This window comes from Halteromyces radiatus (assembly GCF_025201355.1).
Source record: "Halteromyces radiatus strain CBS 162.75 chromosome Unknown BX664scaffold_4, whole genome shotgun sequence".
Classification (NCBI taxonomy): domain Eukaryota; kingdom Fungi; phylum Mucoromycota; class Mucoromycetes; order Mucorales; family Cunninghamellaceae; genus Halteromyces; species Halteromyces radiatus.
In genome coordinates this window covers 2,624,047-2,648,074 of record NW_026251690.1, presented here as the reverse complement: position 1 = coordinate 2,648,074, position 24,028 = coordinate 2,624,047, and the positions used below count along the sequence as shown (strand labels likewise).

At 33.6% G+C, this 24,028-nt stretch overlaps 9 protein-coding genes across 9 annotated transcripts; 5 read left to right on the top strand and 4 right to left on the bottom strand.

The window, feature by feature from the left end:
* Positions 1-31: 31 nt before the first annotated feature.
* BX664DRAFT_333676 (replication factor-a protein 1) lies at positions 32-2,982 on the bottom strand. Its single transcript, XM_051545564.1, has 13 exons — positions 2,828-2,982; positions 2,721-2,755; positions 2,540-2,645; positions 2,139-2,429; positions 1,959-2,061; positions 1,803-1,871; positions 1,616-1,720; positions 1,443-1,530; positions 1,288-1,355; positions 995-1,215; positions 785-926; positions 320-682; positions 32-232 (listed from the first exon to the last, which is right to left on the bottom strand). The coding sequence occupies exons 1-13, from the start codon at positions 2,959-2,961 to the stop codon at positions 131-133; spliced, it is 1,827 nt and encodes a 608-aa protein (XP_051400543.1). The 5' UTR covers positions 2,962-2,982; the 3' UTR covers positions 32-130.
* A 698-nt stretch (positions 2,983-3,680) lies between these two features.
* BX664DRAFT_333674 (SprT-like family-domain-containing protein) lies at positions 3,681-5,479 on the top strand. Its single transcript, XM_051545563.1, has 8 exons — positions 3,681-4,297; positions 4,362-4,390; positions 4,465-4,570; positions 4,631-4,682; positions 4,763-4,841; positions 4,933-4,981; positions 5,043-5,098; positions 5,156-5,479. The coding sequence occupies exons 1-8, from the start codon at positions 3,746-3,748 to the stop codon at positions 5,352-5,354; spliced, it is 1,122 nt and encodes a 373-aa protein (XP_051400542.1). The 5' UTR covers positions 3,681-3,745; the 3' UTR covers positions 5,355-5,479.
* Positions 5,480-5,678: 199 nt separating this feature from the next.
* Positions 5,679-6,098, top strand: BX664DRAFT_350070 (uncharacterized protein; the record flags this gene model as incomplete). The annotated part of the gene is made up of 1 exon (XM_051547620.1): positions 5,679-6,098. The coding sequence occupies one exon, from the start codon at positions 5,679-5,681 to the stop codon at positions 6,096-6,098; it is 420 nt and encodes a 139-aa protein (XP_051400541.1).
* A 115-nt stretch (positions 6,099-6,213) lies between these two features.
* BX664DRAFT_333672 (carbonic anhydrase) lies at positions 6,214-7,529 on the top strand. Its single transcript, XM_051545562.1, has 4 exons — positions 6,214-6,850; positions 6,912-7,007; positions 7,066-7,240; positions 7,329-7,529. Exons 1-4 carry the CDS (start codon positions 6,286-6,288, stop codon positions 7,393-7,395), a joined length of 903 nt encoding a protein of 300 aa, XP_051400540.1. The 5' UTR covers positions 6,214-6,285; the 3' UTR covers positions 7,396-7,529.
* On the bottom strand, positions 7,525-8,936 carry BX664DRAFT_333669 (HSF-type DNA-binding-domain-containing protein). Its single transcript, XM_051545561.1, has 3 exons — positions 8,764-8,936; positions 8,524-8,676; positions 7,525-8,471 (listed from the first exon to the last, which is right to left on the bottom strand). The coding sequence occupies exons 1-3, from the start codon at positions 8,922-8,924 to the stop codon at positions 7,649-7,651; spliced, it is 1,137 nt and encodes a 378-aa protein (XP_051400539.1). The 5' UTR covers positions 8,925-8,936; the 3' UTR covers positions 7,525-7,648.
* A 1,007-nt stretch (positions 8,937-9,943) lies between these two features.
* Positions 9,944-11,746, bottom strand: BX664DRAFT_262079 (uncharacterized protein; the record flags this gene model as incomplete). Its single annotated transcript, XM_051540705.1, has 5 exons — positions 9,944-10,101; positions 10,351-10,435; positions 10,512-10,597; positions 10,679-10,774; positions 11,017-11,746. Coding segments are annotated over 5 exons (1,155 nt in total), but the record flags the coding sequence as incomplete, so codon positions are not given.
* A 1,897-nt stretch (positions 11,747-13,643) lies between these two features.
* Positions 13,644-15,949, top strand: BX664DRAFT_280833 (uncharacterized protein). The gene has a single exon (XM_051541500.1). The coding sequence runs from the start codon at positions 13,721-13,723 to the stop codon at positions 15,923-15,925; it is 2,205 nt and encodes a 734-aa protein (XP_051400537.1). The 5' UTR covers positions 13,644-13,720; the 3' UTR covers positions 15,926-15,949.
* A 163-nt stretch (positions 15,950-16,112) lies between these two features.
* Positions 16,113-17,921, top strand: BX664DRAFT_280830 (uncharacterized protein). Its single transcript, XM_051541499.1, has 3 exons — positions 16,113-16,349; positions 16,417-16,574; positions 16,658-17,921. The coding sequence occupies exons 1-3, from the start codon at positions 16,185-16,187 to the stop codon at positions 17,757-17,759; spliced, it is 1,425 nt and encodes a 474-aa protein (XP_051400536.1). The 5' UTR covers positions 16,113-16,184; the 3' UTR covers positions 17,760-17,921.
* Positions 17,922-18,429: 508 nt separating this feature from the next.
* BX664DRAFT_280827 (uncharacterized protein) lies at positions 18,430-23,957 on the bottom strand. Its single transcript, XM_051541498.1, has 14 exons — positions 23,829-23,957; positions 23,594-23,760; positions 23,305-23,529; positions 23,005-23,190; positions 22,678-22,947; positions 22,318-22,618; positions 21,994-22,212; positions 21,460-21,555; positions 21,029-21,372; positions 20,727-20,908; positions 20,062-20,669; positions 19,195-19,992; positions 18,813-19,058; positions 18,430-18,739 (listed from the first exon to the last, which is right to left on the bottom strand). The coding sequence occupies exons 1-14, from the start codon at positions 23,890-23,892 to the stop codon at positions 18,516-18,518; spliced, it is 3,930 nt and encodes a 1,309-aa protein (XP_051400535.1). The 5' UTR covers positions 23,893-23,957; the 3' UTR covers positions 18,430-18,515.
* Between the last annotated feature and the right edge of the window lie 71 nt (positions 23,958-24,028).

The following is a 24,028-nucleotide window of genomic DNA, read 5'->3' as shown; positions in this document are numbered from 1 at the left end:
AGAAAAAAAAAAAAAAGAAAAGTTAAAAAAAGGAGTGATACTTTTATTGGGTTACACAGAAATTGATTGTAGGCGTCAATGCGTAAAGAGAAGTTTTATTGATATATATAAAACGAAAATAAACTAAAAATTAAACGATCAATTTGTCAATGGCTGCTACTAATTCTTCACCTTCCCTAACAAAGTCAACAGGATTGGCTTCCATTACTTGATATCGCGTTCGAGGTGTATCCTATAGTTTATATAATAATATAAAACATTATTAATATCTTATTTTTTTTTAACTAAATAAATAAATAATAAAAAATGGATGACTTACATTGAAGATTTGTTGTGTAGCTTTGATTTTAAAATTGAAAGATTTGAAATTGGCATCATCAAATACTTGTCGAAAGGCGGTTTCGTCAGTTTCACGTAATGCTGTCACTTCATTAGCATTCTTGCCCATAATCACTACCGCAGTATCATCGAATGATTGAAGATATAAATGAGATGTTGCATCTTCAGCACTAAAAGAAAGGACATATTTGTAATCAGGAGCAGCAAGAGTCTTTTGGCATTTTTCACATCTCCAACCATGAGTTTCTTGAACCAACTTTTTGCGACAATCAGGACACCCAGGATAACAGAAATTTTCATTCTTGATAAACATGATAGTGGCTCGAATTTCAAAGTAATCAGGCTAAAAATAAATAAATAAATAAACAAAATCATAAATAATTATTAATATAACTTGTTTCTCACTCTTTTTTTTTTTTTATAGTTATTTTATTTTTTATTTTACCTTTTCACTTTCGCCAAGCTTCTTTTCTTTGGCTTCTTGAATAGTCATTTTAGGATAGAAGGTAGGTGCAAAACTGCTACCATCAGATGATTGCATGGAATTAAAGTTGGAATAAACAGCATTTTGACCATAGTTGTTAAACCTAGAAAAACAAAGTTATCATCTAACTGTTCCGATAATAATAACAATAATAAAATCTTTAAATCTTACCATTGTTGTAATTTTTGAGCTTCGGGAATACCAGGGTCTCTTTTGATTATACCAGTGCTTGATAACGAAAGGGTACGACCATTGAATTCATTGACACGACAACCTTTACAAGCAACAATAGGAGATCCAGTAGCATCAAATGTTTCTGCAACAGCATCCCAAAGAGTCAGTCGAATTTGTTTTTGGGTTTCATCCACAAGAGTCAATTCCCGTTTTTTGGTCTAAACAAAATAAAAAATAAACCATAATTATATATATATATTAGAGAAATTGGATTGATGTGAATTACTTACAGGTTTTCCAGATGCTTTAGATATGATTTCTTGCATACCAGAATCGTCCCGTACAACACCAAGGACATCTACAATTAAAAAAAAAGAAAAGGAATCCACATAATATAAAAATGAGTCCTTGAACTACATATATGTTATCTCTTCATTTTCCTTACCAACAACGCTAGTCTTTTCATATTTATCCATATCAGCAATCTTGACAAAATTAAAGTTCATAACAGGAATTGTTTGTTCATCAGAGCACTACAAAGAAGTCATCCAAAAGAGATATCATTGTAAGTATATAAATTTATTATGTATTTCATATTTTTATTTTCTTTTTATTTACCAGTTCAACTTCAGTAGTATGATCAAATGATAATTCATATTCATTATCCAAAGTGGAGAATTGTTTCTTGGCCATAGTAACTCGAGCATGAGAGATATAATAAACCTAAAACCATGTAATTAATATTTCATTTCCTTCTTCCACTATCTTGACGTTTGATATTTTTTTTTTTAAAAAAAATTCTTACCCGTCCTTCTTCGAAAAGAGGATAAAGTCTATCTACTTGTTCTTTAAATGCTGTTGCTTTGATTTCACCCTATATCAATACAATCATCAATTTATATAAGTATACTTGATTACTTCTTTTTCAATCATCATTTTTATTTATAGTTATTGTGCTTACTGATTGATCCAACAAGTTCACACTGAAAAGTTTGCCTTCTGATCGAGGATTAGACCATGTTTTAATATCGGATTTTTGAGTGACACGAGCCTTGATGACCCATCTATGATTTATCGAAGAAGAATAAGAAAAAAAAGTTAGAGATATGTCTCAACCGATCACCGTTGTCATTGAACCTACTTGTTTTGATAAGGATTCAAGCCTTTGATTGGGAATAGAGATGATTCTAACTGCATGTTGACATTTCCAGGAGCGTAACTATTGTTGCCACCATTATTTCTTTGCATAAACAAAGGTTGACCAGCTTGTTGTCGCTGTTGTTGTTGCTGCTGCTGTTGTTGTTGTTGTTGCTGTGCTGGAGGCGTGCTAGTAGGAGTTTTTGAAACATTTGGTCCTTCAATATTGGAAGGATCACCAAGACGACTAGTAGCTTCATTTGACACCACTTGTAATTGTAATACAATAAGGATTCTTTTATTATGATCAAAGCGAGAGAGAGGGAGAGAGAGAGAGCCAAAAAAAAAAAAAAAACGAAAAGTACTATTAGTCTTGACAATACTATCAATAATACTATCATTTACCTTCGATTGCTTGCTTCATTACATACAGATTCGGTAAGGCGAATGATGGAGAACTTTTTCAATTTACCTTCTTCAATCAGTGCAGTATGCATTGTGGCCAACATCGCTATAATAAGAGCAAGGAACAAACTTAGTAACAAATACTCGATTCTTTTTTTTGGGTGTTTTTTCAACTTGTTACCTTGCATAAAGTGGACACCATCAGAGATAATGATTCTACATGATAAAAAGAATAACAAGAATTCAATTTTACCAAGAAAAAAAAACTTTTTTTGTTTGATGGTTTACCTGTAACGTGTAACACCTGTTTGAGAAGCCACTGGTTTAATATTGATGACTTGAACAAGACAGTTGTTGTGAATAGGATTAGATTGATCGTTATCATACAAGATCTTGATAGCACCTTGAGTAATTTGATCCATGGTGATATAAAAAAGAAAAATAAAGTGAAAGAAAAACAATAAAGATTCGAGGATTCGCGCCCAAAATACGATTTTTTGGACTACGGAACGCGCGCCTACTATTTTTTAGAGTCCGTCCTATATCGCGTACGGGTGTACTTATTTTCCTCTTCATTCATATATAGGATACTTTATCATATGGAGTGATAAAATAAAGAGAATCATCACTCATTAACTTATGTACCTACTATTTATGAGTCAATTTTGTGATCAATCATTCATCACTCATTACTTATGTATATACTATTTATCAGTCAACTTTGTAATCAATCATTCATCACACATGATTCTATTCATTAATCATCAACAATATCATTTTATACACCAACGTTTATGAGGTAACTATCATAAAGAAGACCATAGATGAATAAAATTAGACTGAGAGTATGTTGTCTTCCCCAATGTTGCTCATTTTTCTCTCAAATGTTGAAATCCTGCAAAAAGAAAACTGAGAGTACATGCAGCGTAACTCTTTCTTTTTTTTTTTTTTTTTTGTGAGAACAACTGTATTTATGTCAATTTTCTTTTTCACTGTCTTGGAAGGTGACTTCTACTGTTTCATTTATATATATCAAAAATCCAAAAGTTTAATCAATACATCAAAGATCAATAAGGATGAAATTCAAATTCCGTTCATCAGTTTCTACTAAAAAAACTGCTTTTCTTTTTTTTTTTGTTCTCTTCTTTTCTTTCCTCAATCACTCCTTCATACCCTATTATTTTTCTTTTTCGTTTTCGTTTTCGTATGTTCACCACTGGCAATAGTAGCAATAGTACACATATTGAAACTGATGAAGATATAGCGAGGCGATTACAACAAGAGGAAGAACGATTGCATCTGCAATATATCCGTATGACAGCTTTGGTCAAAGCAGACGAAGCATTTGCTGAACGATTACAACAGGATCTGCAAGAAAACCATATCAAGAATGATGAAATATTAGCTGAAGAGTTGCAACAAGAAATGTTGAAAGAAAGTAATGCACTGAATTCAACGACAACAATTACGACTGCTACTAGTACGACATCCCAAGGTGACAACACCAAGACCACATCCATAGAATCTTTTTTTGGAACTTCGGTGGTTGATCTTACGGAAGAAGAGGATCCTGACATGATATTGGCGAAACAGTTACAAAAAGAAGAAGAAGAGAATAAACGGCAGATATCAGCTATGTCTACTTCGGCGAATCCATTGTACGCTCTGAACGATGAACAGGACCCCAATCCAGATCTACATGGTTTGTTCTTGGCTTTCAATGATCTTTACTTTTCCGGAAAACTTGGTATGGTCGAGGTATGAAAGGCATATATTAGACTATTTTTTATGATATCAACTTGACATTTATCTTCATTTCTAGGTGAAATGGTCCAAAAGAATGACATCATGGTAAATATGGAAAATTGCAATGCATATTTGAAACTGAAATTATATCATCTTCTTGTTCTGATTACTTTTAATAGCGCAGGCACATGTACTTTCCATCCCACTGGTGGACTCTGTACAGTCACTTTATCAGAAGCACTTTTGAAATTTCGACCACGAACAGATATGATCAACACTTTATTAGTAAGTCCAAAGATATCTTAATAATACGTATTTGACATAACCCTTATTTTGTTTTGTTAGCACGAAATGATCCATGCTTTACTCTTTGTGACTAAACGATATGACAATCATGGTAAATACAAAAAAAAAAAAAAAAAAAAAAAAAAAAAAAGAAGGAAAGTCGTCACCTCATTAGGGTTATTTACTTTTTAGAATCTCATGGACCTGAATTCCTTGCAGAGGCAACAAGAATCAATAAACTGGCGGGAACCAACATCACTGTATATCACACGTAAGGATTTCAATGACGAATAAGGAGTGGATGATGGATGTGGAAAAAGGCAGAAGGATTGAATGATACTTTTTTTTTTTTTTAATTCTAGATTCCATGATGAAGTTCGACATTATAAGACGCATGTATGGCAATGCAATGTAAGTGAAAAATGAAAAAAAGATATCACAATTTTATTGACATTTTTTTCTTCTTTCCCAGGGGCCCTGCAAACATCGAGCACCTTATTTTGGAAAAGTCTCGAGAACTATGAACAGGTGATGATGACATTGTAAATGTTATTCCTATACTTACATCTTTTTTTTTTCATGTAGACCTCCACAAAAGGCAGATAGATGGTTTGCAGAACATCAAGCAACATGTGGTGGTACATTTGTCAAGATATCCTCTCCAGAACCTACTCTTACTGGCAAGAAAAGAAAAAAGCGTGATGATGATGCGATTGGAAAGAAAATGACGGATTATTTACTTTCTGACTCCCAGAATAATCATGACAAAAACAAGTCAACTTGAAATGCTTTTCTCCTATTATCTTATTTACCCATATTCTCTCTCTCTCTGTGTATAGTTTTAGTTATCATCTTCTTTAATCTCTTGTATTCTTGTATATAGCTCAATAAAAATAGTTACTTCTGATATTCTTTTTTGATCTTCGAGTTGCATAACAGGTTGAAGGTCTTTGTTTCAACTCTTTTTTTTTTTTTTTTTTTTTTTTTTTGAAACCGAAAATCATGATGGTTTCATTTTCATTGTATAGAATTATTTTTTCCCGAAATGACACCTTTTTTTTCCTTCTTTTACAACAGCAAGAGAAAAAAAAAATTCCAACGTAAATAAATGGGACCGAAATCGATTCTTCCGACAAATAAAAGATCATCGGATCAACAAGAAGAGTATGATCCAGAAACTATCACCACACAAGAAAGATGCACGGATGATCCAGTATGGTTAAAATGTAAAAGTAAGATGATCAAAGGAGCCGGAATGGCACAAAACACACTAGGCAGGGTGACGGGGTTAGATGATTGGGAGCATCGGGGCCAAGCGTGGGAAGAATGGGGTGACCACACATTACAACTTGCTGAGCGTTTAACAGACCAAGGTGCACCTAGTCGTCTTCATGGTGAATATAATCGATGGATGGGGTATTTAGAGAAGATGATTGGACATGTGGCTGGTGATGAGGAAATGCAATACCATGCTAATACAAGAACTGAACAAGCAACTCAAGAAATCAATCAATCTAGACGAATATAAAAAAAAGTTTCTTAAATAAGTTAATATCGCTGATTAAAAAAATGAGATCTTCATCTTAATAAAAAAAAAAAAAAAATAGAACCCCACTTTTTTTTTCATTTCCTTTCTTCTTTCTCTCTACTTTCTTTTTATTTTTATTTTTATTTTTATTTTTTTTTATATATATATCTCTTCTATCTATTCCACAATGTCGGGTTTGATATCTTTTTCATTATGGCGAGGTACAAGTCTAGTCAACAGTCGCATGACAACTATAGCCTTCTTGCAGAAACGCGGATTCAGTCATAGCATGTTTCTTCACCATCAAAACAACAATGGTGACAAACCCAAGGAAGGATTGAACACCAAGTTCCGTCGATTCTTCCAACCACTTTCCTTTAGTGATCCCAGCAATGAAAAGTTACGACAACAATGTGAATGTGGGATGCCTTCGACGGTGCAACGTAATAAATTCGACCCTAAGGATTCATCGTTGGAAGGCTTATTGGAAAACAACCGACAATGGGCAGCTGCTGTGATACATGAAGATCCTGAATTTTTCAAGACCATTGCTTTACAACAAGAACCCAAGATCTTGTGGATAGGTTGCTCTGATTCTCGTGTCCCGGCTAATCAAATTGTTCAGCTGGGTCCAGGTGAAATCTTTGTTCATCGTAATATTGCCAATGTTGTCAACCATGCCGATCTTAATTGTCTTTCTGTTATTCAGTATGCGGTGGAAGCATTGAAGGTGGAACATATCATTGTATGCGGTAAGGACCTTGTATTTTTTTTTTATTTTTTTTTTTTATTGATAATATTTTTTCTTCTTAGGTCATTACAATTGTGGTGGGGTTACAGCTGCTCTTTCCAACAAATCTTTTGGTTTGATTGATAACTGGTTACGAAGTATCAAGGACGTATATCGATGTAAGTCATGAAATAAAGTGGTGATTTCTAGTTATCAATACTTCATTTTTTTTTCTAGTACACGAAGCGGAATTCGATGATCTTAAGGATGAAGGACAAAGGATCAAGAAACTTGTCGAGTTGAATGCAATCAATTCAGCCAAAAATGTATGTCATTCAGTTGTTGTGCAGAATGCTTGGAAGAGTGGACAGCCATTGACGGTACATGCATGGGCATATTCGATCGAAGATGGGTAAGATCCAAAAAAAAAAAGATAAAGGGACTGATCGTCATGATTTTTGATCTTTTTCAATCATATATATATATATATATATATATAGACGTGCAAGAAAATTAGACTGGGTGGTTAGCGATAACAAGAAACTCCATAGTATATACAAAATTTAGATGAATGGATGAATTAGATGGGTAGATACCGGAATAGATGTAGAATAGAATTGAATAGATCGCTCTTCCTTTATATATATATATACATACAATAATTGAATAAAAATATATCGACACTATTTATTTAACACTTTTTTTTTTTTATTTATATATATTTTATCTGCAATTTGAAAAAAAAATGAATGACAAAAAAGATACTGTCTAATTAATATGATGAGGAAGGATGACAAAACAAAGTAGAGACATAAAAAAACTACATTAAAGTGGGATCAAGGGTATCGGGATGAGTCAAGTGGAATGCAAAAGAGCCTAACGAATCTTCAGAGGAATCCGGTGACATACCAAGATCAGGACTAGCAAGTAACATAGGACTTGGTGGTAAAGGAGTATTAGCAGCAGTATGGAAGGACATTGGAGAAAAGATGATATTGGGATCATCACTTTGTTGTTGTTGTTGTTGTTGTTGTTGCAAGGGATTACCTAATTTGGAGCGAGAAGGTATGATGGGTTGATTGGGCCACTTTGGGTAAGAGATGGATGGTTGATTATCTGTTGAAGAGGGATATCCACCAAAAGAGGTTGATATGGTACCACTGGATGATGACACTGGGGTGGTGACGAGCATTTTAAAAGGTTCATTAGTAGTTTGTTGTTCCTGTTGAGCTATTGGGAAGGAGGGTGTTGAAGTCGAACGTCGATGTCGTTGTAGTGATTGATTCATTGATGGTTGTTGTGGAAGTGGTATGCCTTGGGCTTCAGATAATCGACGAATTTGAAGTTCTTGTTGCTGTTGTATTTTTTTTGATTCTTCAAAATTAAGAAGAAGATTGGAAAAGTTTTCTTGTAAAGTATAAAATTGTTGAATAAGATCGGTTTGTGACATTTGAAGCATAGCAAAAGAATTTTGAATATCACCCGCTTCTCGTTTCATCAGTTCTGAATCCATTGCTTTTCGTTTGATTCCTTGAAGTAGATCTGGTCGTCCTTTGATGAATTTTGCATGTGAGAATTCCCAAATTTCATTTTCATTGGATCGTTGACCCCTTGGTGATTTACTGATTTTATGGAATCCATACCTATGAAATATATCAATGTCAGTTTGCCTAAAAAAAAAAAAAGATCACTTACATGTTCAATAATCGTACAAAACTTGAAAAATTGTTATGTTTGAAATGAGCAGGTAAGACTTCTTTGGAAAAAAGTTTGGCATTACATACAGAAAAAGAAGCACCTGAAGTATTCCACGATATCAAGTTGGCATGAGCATTGTCTTCTAACATACTATATATATATAAGAATATAAGTTATTATTTTTTTTCTTTAATAGTTGATGACTTACTTGTATAATTTTTGAATAAAAGTACTGACACTTTTTTTGTCGATTTTCGATGACGAGTAGGAGTAGTTTCAACAGGTGGAGTCAAGTCATACATGTCACTAATATAATCAGAAGTATAATCAGAGTTTGATAACGTATCACTATTGGGATTAGGTGAGAGAAATAAAGGTGACTCCATTGTTTTAGACATAGATAAAAAAAAAAAAAAAAAAAAATAAAGAAAAGACCAGATAAAAAAAAGTTAAGGATCCGTAAAATGAAAAACTTCTTTATGCCATGGGTTATCGTGCAACCTTCCGGCGGAGACTGATATTTATACAGAATGGTTTCAGCCAACAAAAAAAAAACTTCAAAAATCAATCCAATCACACACACTAATGTATAACCAAAAAAGCGTTTCCCTCTTCCCCTTTTTCTAATCGAAATTATTTATTGACTATATACAAAATCCAAATCAGATCTAAAAAAAAAATAACAAATTCACCGTTTTCGTCGTTTGCTAGCTATTTCTAATGCTTTTGTTGTAGCAACCTGTAATGGTTCAAGTGCCTATTAAGAAAAAAATAAAAATAAAATAAAATAAAAAGAATTTTAATTGAAAATTAAATGAGTTAAAACTTTCCTATATGTCTTTTTTTTACCTCTTTGCCACGATCCACATCCCCTTGATGACTATTCACTGTAATCAACACCTCCTTGAATTTTCTTTGTTGTCGTTTCAGACCATCTACCATCCGAGCATTCTTATCTGCACGATACGGATCATTGGAAGACCAAAAGTGTCGAAGAATTTCATTGGTGGCCGAATGGTAACTTTGAATAGCTACAAGTGCTGCTGCTGGTAATTTTTCGTCTATTAAAAAAAAAAAAAAACAAGTGAGATCTTTTTCTTTCCTTTTCTTTCTTTTTTTTCTGTCTATTTTTTTTTTTTTTTTTTCAAACCTGAGATAGCTGCTTTTTCATAATGTCTACTTCTTTTTCTAATTCTATCCGTTAATCCCTTACAAACACGATCTGCCACCTTGGAATTCATCACATGCTATGAAATAATTATATATAAAATAAGAAATCAATTTGATATATTTCTATTTTCCATTTCCATTATTACCTTGGTCAATTCTGGTTGCCATCCTTCGAAATGACGTTTATATCCTGATATTAACTTTTCAGCTTCCTATATATAGATATTATGATTAGTACTGTCAATCATTATCCTATTTGATTCCCAATTTCTTTTTTTTTTTTTTTCCTTATTACCTTGAGATCAATTTGATTTGTTTTTTGTTCATTGCTTTGACTTTCAAAGTAACGTGAAGTATCTTGAATATCCAATATAATCTTTTCAGGCGGTGCATCATTTGTCAAATCTGGCAATAAAATTTCACTTTCGATATCATCCTATGAAACAATCATGTCATTTCACGCTAATAATAAGTTCATCATTCTAATTTTGAATAACATTTCCTATCACTTACATTATCGTTCCTAGGTTTCAGTTTCCTAATTCATATATACAAAAAAAAAGTCAGCCCACTATCTTTCTTTTTTGTTTTTGGACAACTCAAAACTAAACAAAAACAAAGAAACTTACGAGGGTGGCGTTTCAAGTACTCGACTTGCATGTCTGTTGAATCGTCGAATTAATGGTAAGATTTGGGCATTTCGACCTGCCACCATAGTGAAGTCTGGAGCATTGCCACCCTAATTGTATAATAAAAACAAAGTTTCATTCATATCGTCTTTTTCCTTTTTTTTATAAAAAAATCTACAAGCTTACCTCTATATGATCTTCAATAGATGCCTCTAAATCAATAGTTCTTTTAATTCTATCCATTTTTGAGATATCAGGAGCTTTGGCGTTTTCTATTTATCAAAAATCATACGTAGATCATATATTAATTCAAGATTCCACCTTTTTTTTTTTTTTTTTTTTTTTTTTTTTACCATCATCTTCTTCTTGTAGACATTGGTCAAATATGTCATCATAAGGTGTGAGTTGAGATCGGCTACCAGTACGTGATCGATGAAAGAATTCAGAGGCTAAAAATCTTTTCCAAAAGTGTTGTTCCGATAACTATAGAAGGATGTGATAGAAAGAAATATATATATATATATATATTAATTGATCTATTCAAATGTTTCTTATATCAACTCATATTACTACCTTGTCTGGTACATTAGCATCATATGCACGTTTGACTAAAAACAAATAACAAAAAAAAAGTTAGTATCTAATTTTTTATCCGAGTTCTTCTTCTCATCCCATTTTTCCTTTGATTTACCTGAGGGGTATTCCGTAAATATATTATGTATTGTTTGACTGGTCAAAGTATACTTGACATCCGAACCTTCTTGTTGACCAGGTTTGAGTTCCACCATACGTGATGATCTTCCTTTGAGACGACCTTCTCTTGAAACAGCATCCAGTTTGAGTTTTTGTCGATATCGTTTCACATAAGCACTAGACCAGAATTCTTCTTCTGATACAATTTTACCAGATACTACAAGTTCCATATGTAATTTTTGTAATTCACGACTGCTGGATAAAAGTTCTTTGCGATCTTTGAATTCCTGTTTACGACTGAGAGACATTCCCGAAGAAGCAGGGGAAGGTGTTCCTGTTGCTGGAGTGGCTGCGGTAGAAGAAGGAGTGGATGCACCAGTCGGTAGTTGTTGTGGTGTGGATGGTTGTAATTGTGGTGTAGATGCTACTGACGAATTACCTAGAGGTGATTGTGCTGCTGATGGTGTAGTTGCTGCTGATGGTGTTCCCGGTGATCCTATTCCAGCGGATGGTGTTAATGGTGCTGGTGTTCCCATAGCCGATGGTGTAGCTCCGCGTGCTTTCGCCCATAATTCAGTCACTTGTGCTTTGATACCTTCGCGTTCAATCAGACCTTTGGGAGAGATAAACTGAAACGTATAAACCTTTGGTTCAGGATGATTGGTGACAATCTTGAATAGAACTTTTGGTGATTCTTTTGGCGTTTGTTGAAGAGCTAATAATAATAATAATAATAATAATAAAATGATAAATTAGTTTCTTTTTGAAGAATGGAAATAAGAAAAGAGAATAAATATAAAAGCAAAGATTAAACTAATCTTTGATGTGTCAATAAAGGGTATTATATTTTGCTTACAGGCTATAGTATCATAATTGATAGATGGATTCAATTGAGGAACACCATGTTGTTGCCATGCCACACGTTGAGGAGTAACGAATAAAGATCCTTCCGCTTTTTTGTAACGTACATTTGAACGCAACAAAAGTTTTTCGTTAGCGTTCCACATAATCAAAGAAGAAAAGAATAAAAGAAAAAAAAAAAAAAAAAAAAAAAAAAAAGAGCCAAAAATTTATTCTCTGGGTAAGTCAACAACACTTTGGAGATCCAAACACCGCACTCATATACTTATATGTGTTTGATCAATATTACTATTCAAATAGAAAATATACAGTAAACCAATATAACATTCCTTTTGAAGGAAATTTATAAGTAAAAATCCATCACATTGTATATCATCCAGTTTACATGATGTAAAATATAATTTTTCTTTATTGAATCAAAGATGAATTCATATATGATATTTTTCTCAATTCGTTATCTTAATCTCCATGTTTCAATGTTCCAAATTCACTAGTAGCATGTATGGGTATCATCAAGGTTACTCTATTATCATTAAGCGATAGTCAATAAGGTGATAATATTTATGTTTTCGGAACAAGTAGGAGGTGCCGATTTTTTTTTTTTTTTTTTTTTTTTTTTTTTTTTTTTTTGCAGGCAGGGTTGATGAAGATGCAGGAAGTAGATACATGTTGAGAGATCATATTGATTTTTTTTTGATGATATATAGATTAATACTATATCATCATTGGAAGAAGAAAAAAAAATAAAGTTGATGATTAGCATTCTATTGACTTTGCTGCCATTTTGACAATATAACGATGATGATGATGTTGTTCAATATAATACTACTACACTGATCTTGTGGACTAAAGTCTTGATTTTATTTCTTTTCAATTTCAGAGATCCCAATTATTTACCGTATCGATCATTAATTTACTTATTCTTTCTATCCGATGGTTGATCAATATGATCAATCTATTTTATCAATTAAAGATATTCCTTTTTAAATTCTATTGTATCCTAATCATCGTAAAGTATATTATCTATTGATGATGTTGGTAATGATGGATGATGATTTATTTTATATTAGTATCAAATATATATATATATATAAAGAAAGGGGACTTGCATTAGAGCTACTTATGATTTTGGAATGCTAATAGGAATGACTTTTGTTTCTATAGTGACCTCCTTCAAATGAAAAAATAAAAAAAGAGTTATTTAGTTTGATATCTTTTTAGTAATCGTGCCATTACCCCACAAAAATGATTATTGAGCATCAACACTCTTTTTCTTTCTAGATGAATGATTTACATACATAACGTTTACTGGGTCTAATACGTTCCCCTTTTCTTTCTTTTATGCAGAAATCAAGAAGAAAAAAAAATATTTGTTTATTTAAACTGTGAATAACAAATCATTTGTTTTCTCCCCTGCGTTTTGTTTTTTCCCTTAAAATGACTATATATCACTTTTATATCTTCTTGGCAAAAAAAAAAAAAAGATTATTTCAAATAGAAAAAAAGATGAACTACCACGTGGAAAAAAAAAAGAAGATATTTTTTATTTCGATATTATCAAATGCGTCTTTTTACAAAATAACATTGATTTAAAATAAAGAATGATTTATTTTCTACATACATAAAAAGAACCTGTTTGTTTGCTTTAGTTCCTTCTTTTCAATCGTCGGCGATATTGAATCTTTTTTTTTTTTTTTTTTTTTTTTTTTTTTTTTGGTACTTTTGCATTTACTCATTTCTTCTTCCGACTTTTTTTTTTCTTTTCTTTCCTTTTCTTTCCTTTTTTTAATTTCTTCTTTCTTTCTTTAGTTTATTAATACGGACAAAACCTAATAACAAGAATGTTATCTCCTCATGGATCTACTTTACAGCACACCATGAACACGCAACTCACAATAGACAAAGTTCAAAATTCTTTTGACGAAAACTCTCAACCAGGATCGACTGAACAATCTATTGATCAACAAAGAACAATACAACAAGGTGAAAAGGACATATTAGCCTTACCATATATTTTCAAACCTACTGATGACATTTCAAGAACTGGTGTAGACAATTCCTTACCAATGTCAAACAACTGTCTCCAACTTACAAAGGGTTACAACGCCTCCGTGTTACACAATGACACCTCTGATTGTTCTTCTCATCTCCAAAAATGTAATCCTTCAATTCCTCCTCCTATTGTTGAAAATACCTGTGGCGTATTCTCTCCACCACCTTCTGCAAAATCACTCACTACTGAATTCAAAACTTTTCCTGCACTCGACACCATCAATGCAACCAGTCAAGATTCTACTTTGCATGCTTCTGGTATATCACGTGTATGTTCACCAAGGATAATCAATAACAACAATATGACTCAACCGTTACAACATCAACAATACCAACAGCCACAAAATAAATCTATGCGCCCTTTCAGCCAAATACAACAACAATCACATGGTTCCCCATTCTCTTCAAATGATCAACCTTATACAGGACGTCCCAGGTCTATGTTTTTATCAACATCATCCATATCATCAGTATCAACATTCAATGATTCTACTGTTTCTGTCACTCTGAATCCACCATCATCTAAATTTACTACTGGATCTTATTCACCTTCCTTTGATAGCATCACAAAGAAACGATACAGTATCATTTCTGACAACAGTTACTATCCTGACAGTTCCTCCTATATTGCTTCCATTACAGAACCAGCACCCAATCCACTCTCTTTGAAACCACATCATCCACGATTCCCACCTGCAACTTTGGAAAATCTCAACAACTTTCGTCGTGAAGCCCAAGCATCTCCTCATAATCCTGCATTACAACTCAATTTCGCCAAATATCTAATGGAAGCTGTGGATCAAGTACGAATTGATGATGCCGTACGTTCTATCAAAGCCAAGAATGCAATGTTATCTGAAGCTCAACGTATTGTCAAGACACTGGCTATGCAATCCAAAATTGGTAAATCTGGTTTCGCTGATGCACAATTCTATTTGGCCAATGCCTATGGTGCTGGTCTGATGTTACTCAATGTTAGTCATGAAAAAGCATTCAATCTTTATCTTCAAGGATCCAAGCAAAGTCATCGAGAATGTACCTATCGTGTTGGTGTGTGTTATGAACTTGGATTAGGCACTCGACGGGATAATGCACGCGCTATTCAATTTTATCGCAAGGCGGCTAACTTGGGTGATCCATCAGCAATGTACAAACTAGCCATGATCTTACTCCGTGGACTCTTAGGACAACACAAACATCCAAAAGAAGGTATATCCTGGTTAAAACGGGCAGCTCCTCTAGCGAATGCTTATCATCCTGAAATCTTGCATGAACTTGGCTTGGCGTATGAAAAAGAAGGTATTCCATCGGTGATTCCTGATCAAGATTATGCTCGTGAATTATTGACCAAGGCAGCTAGGTTTGGTTATGCTCCATCTCAATATAGATTAGGATTGGCTTACGAAAATGGAATGATGCAATGCCCAATTGATGCACGACGCTCTATTGCTTGGTATGGGAAGGCAGCAGAACAAGGACATTTGGAATCAGCTTTGGCTCTCTCAGGATGGTATCTGACTGGTGCAGAAGGTATATTACCGCAAAATGATATGGAAGCTTATTTATGGGCAAAAAAAGCAGCAGATCGTGGTTATGCAAAGGGACAATATGCTTGTGGTTATTATTGTGAAACAGGAATCGGGATTGGTCAAGATTTAGTACAAGCACAGCGTTGGTATCAATTGGCAGCTCGTCAACGTTATCCAAAAGCAATTCAACGATTAGCAGAATGGAACAACAACAACAATAATGAAGATCAATATCAAAAAATAATATCAACAAAGCAGCAACGAAAGAGACAATCACAATTACAACAACAGCAGCAACAAAATCGTTCATCATTACAATCATTATCTCCTTATGATCCTGACACACGCCGTCAATCTATAGTATCACAGCAACTACAACAATCATCATTGATGGAACAACAACCACAAATACAATTAGAGGAAGAACGTATGCCAAAACAAGTCAATAGATGTTATATAATGTAGTCAAAGTGTTTTTTTATATTCAATAATAAAAAAAAAAGTACCATTTCCTTTTTTAATCCTATGAGTGAGGATCGGTGTTTACAATTAAAAGTCTTTTCAAAAGTTTTTATTTTTTTTTTCCGTACTTTCTTTCTCTCTCTCTCTTTCTCACTCTCTCTTTTTTTTTTTTTTTTTTTTTTTTTTTTTTCATTGGACTGAATACAATTAACTTTATCATTCAAACTATTAGAGAGACACTTTTTATTATTCAGACAATTCGATGCCACGCAAAAGCCAAAAAGAAGAGGATGTGACTTTTATGGACGACTACAAATCAACACAAAAGAAAAAATATATGACACCTAGCAATGTACGATTAGCTTCTCACAATAAGACACGAGTAGCTTATTTCCACGATGAAGGTGTTGGCAATTATCACTATGGAGTAAATAACAATCTTTATATGATTTTCTTTTTAATCATTTTATTAACTTATTTATTTATTTTTATAGGAACGACATCCTATGAAACCACACCGACTTACTCTTACGAACCACCTTGTTTTGAACTATGGATTACATAAAAAAATGGAAGTTTTTCAACCTAGACGTGCTACTGATAATGAAATCTTGGAATTCCATGCTCCGGATTATGTTGACTTTTTGAAAAGGTATAAAGTACTTCCTTCCTTTTATTAATGATCAAGACTAATACCTTTTACATTATATATATATATATATATATATATGTTAGAGTGACTCCAGACAATGCGGAAGAGTTTGAACAAGTATTTCAACGATTCAATGTTGGAGATGATTGTCCTATTTTTGATGGTATTTACGACTTTTGTCAACGATATGCGGGTGCGTCTATTGAGGCGTCAAGGAAACTGATAGCAGATGGAGCGGATATATGTATCAACTGGTCAGGTGGATTACATCATGCAAAGAAAAGTGAAGCCAGTGGATTCTGTTTTGTTAACGATATTGTACTGGGTACTCTTGAACTATTACGGTATTTCCCTAGGGTGCTCTATGTGGACATTGATATTCATCATGGTGATGGTGTACAAGAAGCATTTTATTCAACCAATAGGGTGATGACGGTATCTTTCCACAAATACAACGGCGACTTCTTTCCTGGTACTGGACATTTAGACGAAATCGGCAGTTCTTTGGGCAAATATTACTCAGTCAATGTACCATTACGAGACGGTATTGATGATGATGCTTATATCTGGCTTTTCAAGGAAGTAATGGATGGCGTGATGGCAACTTATCAACCTTCGGCAATTGTACTGCAGTGCGGTGCAGATTCTTTGGGCTGCGATCGACTTGGCTGCTTTAATCTAAGTATAGAAGCTCACGGACGATGTGTACAAATCATGAAGGATTACAAGGTTCCAATGATGGTAGTTGGTGGTGGAGGTTATACAGTGAGGAATGTTGCTCGGTGCTGGACATATGAAACTTCGATTCTGGTGGATCAAGAACTCTCTAATGATTTACCTCCAAATGAATACATTGACTTTTTCCGACCGGATTATCAATTACATCCTTACCTATCTGGACGTGTGGAAAATCAAAATGATCGACAATATCTACTCAAGGTACGGGAACGTGTGATGGAACAACTTCGTTACTTGGACGCTGCACCTAGTATTCAAATGCAAGAAATTCCTCCGGATATCCAAGGTTTCTTAGATGGTGATGAGGAATTGCAAGATGAAGAGGATGATTTAGAAAAAGATCAAAGACCTACCTTTCCAAAGAATAGACTGGTACCTGATGCCGAATGGTATGAAGATGATGATGATAATGATGGTGAAACTGGTGCCTCTGATATGGAATTTTGATTAGTTTTATTATTATGATTCCTCTTTTTTTTTATTCATTCATTTATTCATTTTGATTTTTTTTATATATATATAGTTTATATTATAGTAATTATTATCTTCCCAATTTTTTTTTTTTATATTTATTTATTTAATTATTTTTGTATCATATTCTTGTTCTCTCTCTCTCTCTTTTTTTTTTTTTTTTTTTTTTTTCCTTCCAAAAAAAATTTATTTTATTATTATCCCATCCTTACATTTGTACAGTTTTTTTTTTTTTTTTTTTTTTATCGAATCAATAAAATAATATTTGAATTTTTTTTTTTGTCTCATTATCTATCAAGTATATCTGTCTACTATCATCAATCAAGTATCCTCATCATCCATCGTCTGTTTTTTTTTTCTGACTCATGTACGTGAATAGAGCCTCTTCTTTTGGATTGATTGATTCCTCTCATTTGAATCTTGTCATAGTGATTACCTGTAGTTATTACTTCTTAATATCCAGTACTACTGTCATTACAATGTTGTCTTCATTCATCATGCAAATACGTTTATCCATTCATCCATCTTTCACAAAAACCAACAAGACCACATCTAGGCAACGTTTGATAAGAAACTCCAAGAGCGTTTACTATTACAGATCAAAAAAAAAAAAACCTAGATATATTGTAAAACATGGTATTTTATTATCAGCAATAACAAAATCAAATAAAAAACAAACAAATATACAAATATGGAGGAGGTGGAGATAAGTAACCTAAAAGAGATCCAAAACTAAGTAATAAAATGGATGGGGTTTCCAGCACGCCCATTTTCATCTGAAGGGGGATGTGAAGATGAAGGGGAAGATGAGCAGGATGGCAAAGTAGGCTTGACAAACGAAGAAGATGCATTCATTGTGGGTATGAGAGTCTTGACAACAGGGGTATCAATGGTAAAAGGATGACCTAGATTTGTAAGTGTTTGATAGATTTCCAACAAACAATACGCATCACAGGCTATAACAGAAAAAAAAAAAAGAATATTAGTCCCTCTATCTTTTTTTTTTATTATTATTATTATTATTATTACCAGCATAATGGATTTGTTCTATTGTCAATGGTCTTTTTTCCCAGTTACTAAGTTGTTGCTTTTTGTTCATGGAAACACCCAAGAAATGAGTTACCACACCAGCCAAACCACCTGTGATCGGCTGTCCCAATTTGTTGTTGTTGAAATGTCGAATTTTGTTCATATCTTTAAAATTGGATATATGCCAACTCTTGACCCCTGGCATACAAGATCCCAATAAACTAAGATCTCCACCAAATTCATAGGCTAAACATCACCACCCAAAAAAAAAAAGAAGAATGTTTAATATATATAAAAGTATATTCATCAACCCATACATCCATTCTATTTGTCCCATCTTACTTTCCATTTCTTTTTTCTTCTTCATCATGTCATGATTTACCTAATTTCAAACAGGTTTTGGATTCGAATACTTGACGAAGAATACTTTCCGTCAAGCTGAGTAAATAAACATTGGATGGCTTGAGTAACGTTTTCAGATCCAAAAGATATACAGTATTGTTATCGGTGGCAATTTGAATCAACGCTGTTTGTACTTTTCCAGATTTTGCAATTGTAGGTACCCATTCAGAATCCAGACCACAGACTTTGCTATTTACCAAATCATGCTTCATTGCGATGACACCTGGTTCATCATCCACAATAATACATTCCACAGAATTTGGAAGAGTATAGATCAAATCAGTATTTGTATTGATGCGTGACTTTTTGTTGTGATAGGTAGACAAGCTATGAGATATTTGTTCGCCTTTGATCACACCAAGCATACGTTCAGATGGTTGTAACGATTGATAGAATTCAAAAAAAGTTATTTGTTGCAAGTGAATAGCGAAATACTGTGCTCCAATAGCATCACCTAGATCTACCAGTTCCTTAATTGCCAGTTTGCCTAAAGCGTCGCTTCCTTCCACCACTAATTCTACTAATCCGTTGTAGTTTGAACTTGCTTCAATCGTATAATTGTTTTCCATTGCTTGCTGAGCAGATCGAGCTGAGATAACCCATCTCAATGACGCATACTGTTGTGATAGCCAGATAAAGTAGTATTTATCTTCGGGAATGCCCAATTGTTCCACTAGTTTCAAACCACAAGTCAAGAGTTCCTTTTGAAATCGCCTTTCCCTCATCCGTTGTAATGGTGGTAAAATCGTAGTGTCCTTTTCAACGTCCTTGAGTGTCTCTAATTAAGAGAAGGGAGAATGAATATATCATACCTTTTTTTTTTTTTTTTTTTTTTTTTAATATTTACCTGGATTGACCACACCTAAAATACCAGCAAAATTGTATCGTAACTGAATATTGATATAGGATAGCAGACTATATTGAATAGTAGGCTTGTCTTTAGCATAAACAGGAAGAAGACCACCTTGACCAACGTTGAACATGTATCCTGCAAACTGAGCAATTGGAAAATTTCCTTGTTGATGTAATTTGAGAATACAAGAAATAGCTTCATTGTAATATCCTTGTCGTAATAACAGTCGACACAAAGTAGTGCCTTTGTCTTCATATTCGCCACCAGACATAAGAAGAGGTATCAACTTGAAGGTGTCAATTGCATAATATATAATAGATATAGCGTCGATGGTGTCAATCATGTTGATAATGGACGTTTGGTGTTCCTTAGTCAAGGAATAATAAGTCATCTTTGAGGTATCAGGTGGAATATTTGTTGCACTTTTGACATTGTCGGTATCACTACAGTTATCACCATCATCATCATTGTTGTTGTTGTTGAAATCATCAAAAAAGAAATCAATATTGTTGTCAGTTGTCGTACTGGTCTTTGAAAGCTTGATTGGAGTTGCTTGTTGTTGATTACTTGTTGTAAAGTTGGTTACATCATCATCATCATCGCTACTTAGATCAATTAATGGTTTTTCCTCTTCTTCCCCTTCTTCATCATCCGTAAACACAATCAAATCCGGTTCTTCAATTTGTTGTTTTCCAGAGTGTTGTAGAGTTGCAGTATTTTCAAGATATATTTCCAATCCACGGCATATCGCTTGAACCAATAACCTTTGAAATTTTGGAGTCAACTCACGGTTCGTTTTTCGATGTGTTGTGAAGTAACTACCCAAAGCCACCAATACAGACTAAAGAAAAATATATATATATAGCAGAAGAATGGAGATTAGTTTTGATGATGATAGATATTTAGACGAAAGAATCATATATATATATATATATATATATATGTAAGATATGAATATTACCTGGATCCAAGAGAAGGGGTCACTATTACAAAGAGCAAGACTGTCGGCCAAAGGTTGAAATAAATAAGGAGTGACACCACTATCCTTTAAAACAATAAATTGATCGGAATGCTTGTAAGTTGAAATAAGTAACAAGACAAATTCTTCAGGCGATGCTGTGACACTGGTTGTTTGGGTTAGCGTTGCTGACTCAGAGTGATCAGGTTTGATAGTCGGTTTTTCTGTTGGTGAAGGTGTACATCTTGTTGGGGGAGTAGCGTTTGGATACGACGAGGAACTTGTGATTGAGGTAGTAGGAGAAGACGATAGAAAACGAGAATTTCGTTGTTGTGTCTGATGACGATCTTGATAATTTTGCTCTTTCCAAGTGGGAGAAGGTTGTCGCGTCCTCCAACTAGTTGCTACATATTGTTGTTGCTGATCTTGACCACCTGACTTTTCAATATAATGTTTAGGACGCGAGATACGTTGTTTTTGAACAGATTTGTCGAGAGAATAGTTTGACTTGAATTGTTCTTGTGTCCAACCTTGGGAAATAGTTGAGGAATGTACAGAAGGGTATTCAGATGGTATGACAGTTGACTCGGTATCTTTGGAAGTAATGACCCATTCCTCGTCAGAATCGGACGCCATATCAAATGTGCAGAATATGAAACAATAAAAAGTCCAAGAAAGAATAGAAAAAGATCAAAAAGAAAAAAAAAAAAGAAAGTTTTTTTATTTATTATTTTCTGAAAGAACAGCAGCGGCAAATGAAAAAAGGATCAAAAATGAAAAAGGGAATATAGAGGGAAAATTTAGAAAAATATATGCATGTAATGTATGTAGTAAAATGTGTATGAAGGAAAAAGGGGGAGAAAGTGATAAAACAAAAAAAAAAAAAAGATGACCTATCCTATATTATGGTTTTTTGTCATATTCATCGAATCGGGATGCCAATCGTTGGAAGAAGCGTGTACTAATACTTGGTTGATTGTTGTTATGGTCGTAATAGCGGGGTTTGTGGACAATAGAAGAAGGTGATGAAGTAAATCGTCCTCTTGTCATAAAATGATTGTTGCCCTTGATACCGTTCAAGCCAATATTATTACTGTTATCATTGCCAAATCCACTGAAACCAGTCAGGAAGTTAGCAGGTCGTAAGGTATTCATAGTTGGTGCTACATGTGGTGGAGGAGATGATGCTGTTGATGATGTTGTGGAGGATGATGTTGATATTGATGGTGATGATGAGAGAGTAGTCGCTGTGGCTGGAGATAAAAATGATGATGTTGATGCTGTTGTTATACTGTTGCCAGTCTGTTGTGATATTCCATAGTCATCTTTAAGCTTGAATGATTTTGACATATTTGTTGTAGCTGAAGAGGAGTTGGCTGTACTGCTAGATGTGCTTGCGGTGAGTAATCCATGATCACGATCTGCCAATAACGACTTTAATCCTTCTTGAGCTGTTTTCTTCTTCTTCTTTTCGGTTGCTACATTTGGATTATCTACAGTGATGATCCGATGTCGAATTTCATTCCGTATACTTAGATTCCGTTCTATTTCCTTTTGCATTTCTTGTCTAAATTCAACAGAAAAAACGGCACCCTATAATAGATTATAGAATTAGTAGCAAAGAAAAGGCGTAATTGAATGAAAATTTTTACCTTTGTCACTTCGGTTTCTTTACTACCTGAGATTTGAGTACCTTCCCAATTGGAAGATGATAAGGAGGTGCTATATAAATCGTTTTCAAGGAGATCATCATCATCTAACCTGGGTTCACTAAGATTGTGGATCGTATTTTGAGCTTGTTCCAATAAAGAAGCATACTCTTGAGCTTGGGCCACCATAGTTGAAAGACGTTCTTCACATTCTTGTTGTTGATGTTCCAGTTCAGCTATACGAGCCCGTAATTGATCATTTTCCGTAATCACCTAGTAAATAATCATAATGAATAAATGATATAATTTCTTTTTTTTTATTATTATTACTTTTAATAGATCGGCCTGTATATTTTTAACCAAGTGTGAAGTAGTAGAGCTTGATTGTTTTTGAGAGGTGAGAGCTTTTTCCAATAATGATTGAAGATTGGTGTTCATTTCTCGAGTTGTAGTAAGTTTGTGTTCAACTTCAGCAAGTCGTTTCGCATAGAGACTAACCCGTGACTTAGAGTCTATCTATAATATATAAAAGTGTATTATTAGGCAAATATAAAGTTATAATGATTTTTTTTTATTTTTATTTTTTACTCTTTTTTTTTTTATTTTTTTTTTATTTTTTTTTTTTTTTACCATTTCAGCGGCCATATCATTAAGTTGTCCAGAAAGTACATCCATTTCATTTCGAAATTTCGTCAGTTCCTGGCGTGCCTGATTCAACTCGTCTGTAAGTTGTTGTCGTTCATCGTCCAATAAATCCCCTTGGTGATGCAAGTTACTGTCGTTTATAGATTGGTTGTTATGTGAATAGACCAAAGCATCTTGTAATTCTTGGTTTTCTCGTTCCAGATGAGCCAACTAGAATGTTTAAAATTAAGGGAGATGTATTTAAATATTGAAAGTTACCTTTTTTTTTTTTTACCTTGATTTGAATTGCTTCGTTTGTTTCTGAGATGACTAGACCAAGTCGTGCAGCTACATCGAGATCGTTAGCTACACTTTGTCGTTCTCTTTCTTTTTCAATAAGTAATTTTCGTAGTATGTCGATATCGTCAACGGCGTAGACTTCCTTTATAAAAGAAGGTTTATCTAGAAAAAGGAGAGATAAAAGTAGTAGATAAACGAAAAAAAAAAAATATAAAACACTTGTGTATTACCTTCAGGCATAATTCCAAGACGTGCCAGACAAGGTTCAAGTTTCAGTTGAGAATGAATAGTCATAACAACCACATTCAAGAATAGGATATTTATATATATAGAGGTATATATATATATGTAATATATATAAAATAAAATAAAAAAGAAGAGAGAAAAAAAAATCATCTGCAGATTTTACTTTGAATAAAGTGTGCAAAAA